The sequence below is a fragment of the Serinus canaria genome, chromosome 1, assembly GCF_022539315.1.
Source record: "Serinus canaria isolate serCan28SL12 chromosome 1, serCan2020, whole genome shotgun sequence".
Taxonomy (NCBI): domain Eukaryota; kingdom Metazoa; phylum Chordata; class Aves; order Passeriformes; family Fringillidae; genus Serinus; species Serinus canaria.
In genome coordinates, this window is record NC_066313.1 from 113,838,232 (window position 1) to 113,847,045 (window position 8,814).

At 55.5% G+C, this 8,814-nt stretch overlaps 2 protein-coding genes across 2 annotated transcripts in view; both read left to right on the plus strand.

The window, feature by feature from the left end:
- ATP5PO (ATP synthase peripheral stalk subunit OSCP) overlaps window positions 1-2,121 on the plus strand; it is a 3,375-nt gene extending 1,254 nt beyond the window's left edge. Inside the window, exons 4-7 of the mRNA XM_050978293.1 lie at window positions 6-135; window positions 241-353; window positions 1,545-1,631; window positions 1,940-2,121. Coding sequence (XP_050834250.1) covers window positions 6-135; window positions 241-353; window positions 1,545-1,631; window positions 1,940-2,053 — 444 coding nt within the window. The 3' untranslated portion in view covers window positions 2,054-2,121. The remainder of the gene's footprint in view (window positions 1-5; window positions 136-240; window positions 354-1,544; window positions 1,632-1,939) is intronic.
- Window positions 2,122-3,322: 1,201 nt separating this feature from the next.
- On the plus strand, window positions 3,323-7,057 carry LOC127059311 (clumping factor A-like). The gene is made up of 2 exons (XM_050971565.1): window positions 3,323-3,456; window positions 4,166-7,057. The coding sequence occupies exons 1-2, from the start codon at window positions 3,409-3,411 to the stop codon at window positions 6,569-6,571; spliced, it is 2,454 nt and encodes an 817-aa protein (XP_050827522.1). The 5' UTR covers window positions 3,323-3,408; the 3' UTR covers window positions 6,572-7,057.
- Window positions 7,058-8,814: the final 1,757 nt, after the last annotated feature.

An 8,814-nucleotide genomic window follows, 5' to 3' on the forward strand; every position in this document is an offset into this window, starting at 1 on the left:
CTCAGAGCCTCCTGAAGGACCCCAAGCTGTCCAGTGTGGTGATGAACCCTCACACCAAGAGCTCAGTGAAACAGAAAGCCGTGAATGACGCCCTGGCAAGAGAGAAGATGTCCCCAGTCACTGTCAACCTGATGAGTGAGTGACCTCTGGGCTTCAGGAGAACGTCCTAGCAGTGCCATCCATTGGAATGGCTGCTGGGATGTGCCTCTGGTGGTGCTTGAAGCCCTTGATGTTTTGCAGATCTGCTGGCTGAGAACGGCCGCCTGCGTTACACCCCGGGCATCGTCTCTGCCTTCAGGAAGATCATGAGCGCCGTGCGAGGGGAGGTGGTGTGCACGGTCACCACGGCCCAGGTGGGCTGGGGGCTCTGCAGCGAGGCACCAGGGAGGGGGAGCAAAGCCAGGCAGTGGGAGCGTGGGGGTCCCGGTCGTCGGTTTCTCTGGGTCAGGATTGAAGGCACTCCTGATGGTGTTTCATGTTCAGACTCAGGTGTTTATTATTTCTTATCAGTAAAACAGTCTCAGGGCTGTGAGTTCTGCACCTTTTCATTAGAAGGCACAAAATGACCAACAATTTCTCGGTATAAGGTCTTTTAAGACTAAACTATCCCTCCAAAACTATCCAGTGAAGAACTGACACCTGGATTATTTTCCCTTTTACCCCAATAACTGATCCCAAAGAGCTGCAATGGGGACTTTTCTGCCCAATTACAAAATGCCACCCCAAACCCATGGAGAAGGAGGAAGAAGAAGGTTAAGAAGAAACCGAGGACCACACCCTGTGCCCTCCATCTTGCTCCCATCCACAACCCACTAAAAACCCCAAACCCTCAATTTCTCACCCAGTCACACACCTGCACTGCTCTCTAGAATCTATTTCACACTTTTGTGGATTCCAGTCTGTCTTGAAGTCTGGGAAACTTTCTCCATGAATGAGGGTCAGAGTCAGAGCTGCCCTGGGGGTCAGGGCACCCCAGAGCAGACAGAGAAATATTCCCAGTGCCCTGGGTTTGCACAGGGAGGAAAGACAAACCTCTCCCAGTTAAGGCTGCGCTCTGCAGTTGAAGTGCTTGCTGTGAGAGCAGTGGGGACATGTCTCACCTCTGCCAAGCTGAGCAAATTGCTGCAAACAGAGGGCTGATATCCTGCAGCTTCTGGTCCAAAGTGAAAACTCTTCATCCCATTGCAGCTCAACAGCTCATGGTTTTCCTTCCTGTGTGTGAGCCCAAGGGCTGACAAAAGTCAGGCTGGTCTGCACCCAGCCTGAGAGCTGCCCCAGTAGAGCTGCTCCTGTTCTTCTTTCAAACAGGAAAATGTTTCATGGAATCAGGAGGGCACAAAGTGGTGGTTGTTCCTGTGCTGTCCTTGGGTTATCCCTGTTCCAGGATGCTGCCTTCCTGGTGGAAATGTGTCTTCAAAGGGACCTGAGGAGAAAATTTATATAATTTACATAATTTGAGTGTATATTATTATATAATTTGTCATATCATTTGAGTATTTTTAAGTTCTTAATTTTTCTGCTCTTCTGTTCTTTTTTTTTTTCAGCCCTTGGATGAGGCTAACCTCAGTGAGCTGAAAAGTGCTCTGAATGGGTTCTTGGCCAAAGGAGAGGTGTTGAAACTGGAGACTAAGGTCTGGATTTTTGACTTAAAAATACGGGTCACTAAGTTCCTGTTAAGGGCTTCTGTGTCTCCGATTTTTATGAAAACAAAAAGATTTTGCTGACTCCAGTTGCTTTGTTACATAGTTCTTTGCTTTTTTATAGACATGATGATGTTTTAATTTATAAAATCTTCACTTTGGAATGCAATGACAGCAAAATCATCTCAAAAAAGGCTCTTTGAAAGGCTTTATTTTTTTTTTCTTTGCTACTGTAAAACTTGTGTCCTATGATAACAAACTGCTCCGAATCAACTTTCTGTTTAATGTTCCTTCCTTAGACTGACCCAGCAATCCTTGGTGGCATGATTGTCAATATTGGGGAGAAGTACGTGGACATGTCAACAAGGAGCAAGATCCAGAAACTCACCAAAATCATGAGAGAGACTGTCTAGAGAACTGTCCTGGTGGTTCCCAGGGAAAGCTGTCTTATGGAAACAATAAAATTCTTCCTTCTCGTGGAGATGGTGCCCAGTGTTTTGGATGGGGAAGCACAGCACTGAGGGAGGAAGATGCTGAAGCTCCCCTGAGTTTCTGTAGCTGTGGCTGAAAATTCATGGCATGGCTTGAAAATGGGGCTCACCCTGGGGAAGGTTGTGGGGAAGGACATTGAAAGAGCCCTGGTGGAGCTGATGAATGGGGTCAGTGCTGTGGGGAGGGTCTGCCAGGCTCCCCGGAGAACTCAGGGGGTCAGTCAGCACTGCCCCAACAGAGGGAAGGGACGACAGGGAGCCGCGCTCCCCTCAGAGCCCCTGAGGGCGGCAGCAATGGCGGCGCCGCTCCCTCAGCGCCCGGCCCCGGCCCCGGCAGGCGGGGAGCCCTCGGCAGCGCCCTGCGGGCAGCAGGGAGCGAGCCCCGGCCCGGCCTCGGTGCCCGTGGCGCCGCAGGGGCCGGGGCAGAGCTGCAGGAGTCGGTGCCTCAGGCGCTGCCCCGAGGCAGCTGCAGCAGCCGGGCCCGGCCTTGTGGCAGCGCAGGAGGCTCTCGTGCTGCCGCTTCTCCAGCCCGGCCGGGTGCCCGTGCACGGACTCCTGGAGCCGCTGCCCACGAGTGCCCGGCCCGTCCGTGCGGCCAATTCCCCGTGCCCTGGGCAGCGCAGCCGGCAAAGCCAGGGCTGTGCCCTGTGAGGCTGGGGCTGTCCTGTGGCAGCGTGGCCAAAACCTCTCAGGGCTCTGGGCACAGCAGGGGCCACAAGGCCACAAGTGCGGGGCTGCTGCCAACCAGTTCCTGGCTGCTCCACTGATGCTGGGCTGCGGGCTGTGGCCCTTGGTGACACAGGCACACGGTGTCGGGGCCCTTTGTGATGTGGGACGTGGTGGTGGCCAGAGAGCCTTGTGACATCAGGGAGCCCATGCCCTGGCTGAGGGTGTCTAAGGGGCGCAGAGCCCTGGGGTGCCCAGTCACAGGAGAGCCGCTCTCTGTGCAGGAAGCAGCTCCCTGTGTCTGTCTGCGCTGGACGCCCACAGCCACAGAGGCCGACAGCGACAGACAAGGACAGTGAGAAGTACAAAGGAAACTCCAACTCCCGGTCACCAGCCTCTTGCCCAGCTGGCTGGAGGCCCCCAGCGGGCAGTGGTTGGGGACAGTGGGCAGGTCAGTCCTGCCACTGTCACAGACTGAGGAGGAGGAGGAGAGGCCCTTTACCGGAGTGGAGCACAAGCTTACCCAGTGGGAAGGTGACAGTGCAAAGGAACTTTCCCAGTGGGAATCTGTATAGGAGACGTATCCAAGAGAAGAACTGAGAGTCCAAGAAATGTCCCAGCAGAGGTCCAGGAGCAGTCAAGAGCTGTACCAATGCCAGGTAGGTGTGAGAGTTGGGGAAGTTTCCCAGTACAGAGGTGGGACACACCATGAGCTCTCAGAAGGGGAAGAAACTGTCACAGTCCGGGAGCTGTAGCAGTGGGGAGAGTCCTCAGTGATATGTACCAAGAGGTGTGCGAGTGAGAAGAATGTGTGACAATCCAAGAGATATCCCAGTGGGAAATACATGTAATGGGCAGCAGGAGTTGTGATAGGGAGAAGATGAAAGATCTCATGAGCAGTCCCTGCAGAGAGATGGGAGTGTCCCAGAGGATTCCCAGTGGGACGGTGCCCAAGAGCTTTCCCAGAGGGTAGGTGAGAGGTACCAAGACCTCTGACATTGGGGACAAGGTGTGCATTGTCACATGTCCCCATGGGAAGACAGGAGAGAGCTGGAATTGTCCCAGGTGAGAGCCAGCAGTGACAAGGAGCTGTCCCAAGGAGCAGACGCTGCAGCCCCAGAGCTGCCCTGGTGGGACGATGGGAGTGGGCGAAAGCTGTCCCCGTGGGAGGAACATGTGAGCAGGCAGGAGCTGTCCCAGTGGAGAAATGACATCAGCTCTGAGATTTGGGACAGGTCCTTGCTATCAGTGAGTGAGGAGGAGCCTCAGCCTTGTCCCCCAGATGGGCCCAGCTGTGGCAGCCCCGTGGGCACAGAGGTGGCAGCAGAGGCAGTGCCTGCCCTAACCAGCGCCTCTCCTTCCCTACAGAGTCCCAGGGAGGCCGAGCCGGCAGCTGCTGCCCCAGCGGGAGCTGCTGAGGAGGAGGAGCCCCCAGAGCTTCTCCTGTCCCAAGGGGAAGATTTGGGAGCCCAAGAGCTGTTCCCAGGGGAGGATGATGTGAGCTCCCGTTCTGGGGAGAAGCCTCTGGGCCCAGTGAAGGACGAGGAGAACACCCAGCCTTGTCCTTCATCCTGCGATGAGGAGCTGTCCCAGGTAGAAGAGGCCATCCAGCTCTCTCCAGGTGACAACAACTCTGAGCCTGAGATGTCCTCAGTGGAAGAGGCAATCGAGGACATTCATGACGACAGCACAAGTGACCAGGAGCTGTCCTCCATGGAAGAGCACCTCGAGGTCACTCCAAGGGACACGGCAAGTGACGGGGAGCTGTCCTCCATGGAAGAGCACCTCGAGGTCGCTCCAAGGGACATGGCAAGTGACAGGGAGCTGTCCTCAGTGGAAGAGGACATCGAGGACATTCCAGAGGACATCACGAGTGACCAGGAGCTGTCCTCACTGGAAGAGGACATCAAGGACATTCCAGAGGACAGCCGGAGTGACCAGGAGCTGTCCTTAGTGGAAGAGGATATCCAGGTTGTTGCAGGGGAAGGTACAAGTGACCAAGAGCTGTCCTCAGTGGAAAAGCACATTGAAGTCTCTCCAAAGGTCAGCAGAATGGATGAGGAGCTGTCCTCAGTTGAAGAGGACATTGAGGACATTCCAGAGGACAGCACAAGTGACCAGGAGCTGTCCTCAGTGGAAGAGGTCATTGAGGTTGTTCCTGGAGAGAGCAAAAGGGATGAGGAGCTGTCCTCAGTGGAAGAGGACATCGAGGTCCCTCCTGAGGACAGCACAAGTAACCAGGAGAGGTCCTCAGTTGAAGAGGACACTGAAGTCTCTCCAGAGGACAGCAGAAGAGATGAGGAGCTGTCCTCAGTAGAAGAGGACATTGAGAACATTGTGGAGGACAGCAGGAATGATGAGGAGCTGTCTTCAGCAGAAGAGGCCATCGAGGTTGTTCCAGGGGACAGCGCAAGTGCCCAGGAGGTGTCCTCAGTGGAAGAGGACATCGAGGACATTGCGGAGGACAGCAGGAATGATGAGGAGCTGTCCTCAGTAGAAGAGGACATCGAGGACATTTCAGAGGACAGCACAAATGACCAGGAGCTCTCCTCAGTTGAAGAGGACATCGAGGACATTCCAGAGGACAGCACAAGTGACCAGGAGCTGTCCTCAGTGGAAGAGGTCATTGAAGTTTTTCCAGGGGACAGCACAAGTTTGGAGAAGCTGTCCCTTCTGGAAGAGAACATGGTGGTGGTTTTAGGGGGCAACCCGACTGATGAGGAGCTGCCCAAAGTGGAAGAGGCCATCCAGCTTGATCCAGAGGACAGCACGGCTCTTCCCCCAGAGGGGCCCAGCTCTGCCAGCCCCGTGGGCACAGAGGAGGCAGCAGGGGCAGCTCCTGCCCTGCCCAGTGCCTCTCCTGCCCCAGGCCATCCCACGGAGGCCGAGCTGGCAGCTGCTGCCCCGGCCGGAGCTGCTGAGGAGGCAGCAGCGGGGTCAGTGCTGGCAGTGCCCAGGAGGATGAACGGCTCCAATGAGGAAATGAAATTCTGGCAATTCTTGGATGACCTGGAGCCTTTCGTTGTTGGAGACCCAGACCTGTGCCAGGAAGTGACTGACTGTGAATGTTGCATGGGGGAAGATCTGCCCCACAGGGAAGTCACAAGTTACCACCAACTCTCTGGCTGGGAACAATATTTGGACCAAGAACTGTCCCAGGGAGAAATCAGCAACTCCCAAGATGCCTCTTTCTGGGAAGATTACATTGAGGAAGTGCTTCCCAGAGGAGATGCCATCAGCCATACGGAACTTTCCGACAGGGAAGAAGACGTTGGCCAAGACCTTTCCCAAGAGGAAGCCTGCATTGGCCAGGACATGTCCAGAGGGAATGGCAGCAGACCCTCAGGACACTCCAGTTGGGACAATGACAGTGACACAGGGCTCGTACAGGAGACCTGTGAGGATGAGACCGAGCACGGCATCGGGACCAAGCTCTTGGCCGAGGAGGATGATGGCTGGGACGAGGTGAGCATCCTGGAGCTGCTCCCAGAGGAGGACAGAGACCAAACATGGAAAGGTTTTGGGGCAGACAGGCTCCCAGTGCCTTTCCCTCGGGAGGCCTGGGCTGAGTGCCCGGCACAGGAGCCGTGCAGCCGAGGGCCGGCGCCTGCCCCGCACAGCCCCCCCAGCCCCCGGCCCGCCCGGCTGGGAGCCCAGGCCCTCCGCGGGACGCCGGCTGCCCCCAGGAAACGTCCCTCCCGCTTCAGGCGGGCGCTGCGGGCGCTGCGGGGGCTGTTCTGCTGTCCCTGCCTGAGGCCACGGCCCGAGGAGTAAAACAGGCGAGGGAAAGATGAAGAACATGAAGAGAAAGAAGGTAAAGAAGGTGAAAAAGATGAAGATGACCCCTCCTGCAGGTCCCGCTGCTCTGGTGTGGGAGCAGCAGCTGTTGGGTTCAGCTGGGGGGGCTGAAAGATTGCTGCTGCAGCTCCTCCAAGGCAGGCAAGGGAAAAGGCTTTGGATGGGCCAGCAAAGCCAAGCAAGCCAAGCCAAACTGAACCAGGCAGTGCCACGAAGGCCTGGGCAGTGAGGCTTGGAAAATGGCCACCCAAAGAGCCCAAAGCTCCCTCCATCCCCACCCCGCACACACCCGGCCCCGGGCCTGGAAGGTGCAGCAACCATTTCTTGGGCACAAAGCACAGGCTCCTGGAACGGACTCTCAGCACAAACCACCAGAAGACAATGACAGAGAAGACAAAGGAGACGAAGAAGAAGAAAACAAAGAGGAAGAAGACAAGTTAAAGACGAAGAAGACAAGTCAGAGAAGGCTTATTTCAGAATTGATAGAAGATGAATAGGAATAAGAATTTAGAAATACTTTGAAGTAGAAGAGTACTAGGAATAGGAATAAGAATTTTAAAATATGTAGGAGAAGAAGGAAAAGAAGAATATCAAGAGGACTAAGAATAGGAATAGGATAAGAATTTAAGAATACATAGAAGTAGCATGATGAAGAAGAGTAGTAAGAAAGTGTAATACAAAGAAGAAGAATAATATCCAGATGCATAAGAAAAATGAAGAGAAAGTTGAATTGATAAATAAAAGTAGAAAATAATTTCTTTTTATTTCATATTGTATATTTATATTACGATCTATGACATAAAATATTAATATACCAAATGCTGTAGTTACAATACATTCTAATGTCCCAACACTGTTCCCGTTCTTGAAGAATTTTTAATAAAGTTTTCTAATAAAGTTTCCAAAAAGGCACATGAACAGAGTCCCCGGGTTTCATTTCCAGTGTCTCAGCGGTGCCGATGGATTTCCACAGCCGGCCCCACGGAGTCCCCTGTGAGCAGGGAGTGCTCAGCCCCAGCCCAGCGGGAGAGTTCCCGGCCGGGGGGGCAGGGCAGGGCTGGCGCTGCTCTCTGCAGGCGAACTGAAGGCGCACGTTGAGCCCGGCTGGGAGAGAGGCGTGCTGGGAGAGAGCCCTTGGCAGCAGGGCTGAGCAGCCGCCCCAGCGGAGCCAGCACAGCCCCGCTGGGACGCTGCCCCTGGCCCGGGAGCCGAGCTGGGGCTGTTCCCCAGCAGCGCTGCCTGCCTGGAGCAGCCCTGTGCCAGGCGGGAGGGCTTCCCCCGCTGCAGCCCCAGCCCAGGCAGCAGCAGCAGCAGCAGCTCTGTGCTGCTCAGACAGATCCCTGTGGCAGCAGCTGCACGGGGCTGTGCAGCCCCCGAGCCCAAATCGGCACAGCCAGGCCTGGAGCAGCAGCTCTGGGGCTCTGCTGCTCCTGCTGGGCTGCCCCACAGGGCTCAGGGCTGAGCAGCCGTGGCTGGAGCCTGCTCTGGGCACCTCCAGCCTCGGGGCTGCTCCTGTGCTGCCCCAGGGCAGGGCCTTTCTCCGGCATTAGCTTTTCTTTCTTCTGGGATAACTCTCACAAAATGCCCAAATCCCTGAGGCTGGCAAAGCCCTCCCAGCCCAGGGAGTGCCGGCTGTGCCCCATGGCCACCTTGTGCCCAGCCCAGAGCACTCAGTGCCACCTCCAGGGGACACCTGCAGGGATGGGCACTGCAGAGCTCCCTGGGCAGCCCCTGCCAAGGCCTGAGCCCCCTTTCCATGGGGAATTCCTGCTGCTGGCCAAGCTGAACCTCCCCTAGCACAGCTTGAGGCTGGTTCCCCTTGTCCTGTCCCTGTTCCCTGGGAGCAGAGCCCAATCCCCACCTGGCCATCCCCTCCTGTCAGGGGGTACAGAAGGATTGTTCCTTTCTTAGGCCCTCTCCTCCTCCTCCTCTCTGCTTTCCAAAACGAAATAAGAATCACTGAAGGATTACAAATCCCACATGAGTATTTGGGCCTGGATGTCCCCCATTTCTTCTGTCCACAGAGACAGCCAAGTGTCCCCCTCCTCCCTTGCCCAAAATCCAGCAGCAGAGAGTTCCTAGGGCAGTGTTCTCTCTGTGGGAGCAGAAGGAGGGAAGTTTGAGGACTTCTGAGAGAGGGGAAGGCAGGAATTCTCCTTTCTTTCTGTCTTTTCCACACCAAAGGAGACTCCTGCAATGGGAATAGGAATTGTTCATGG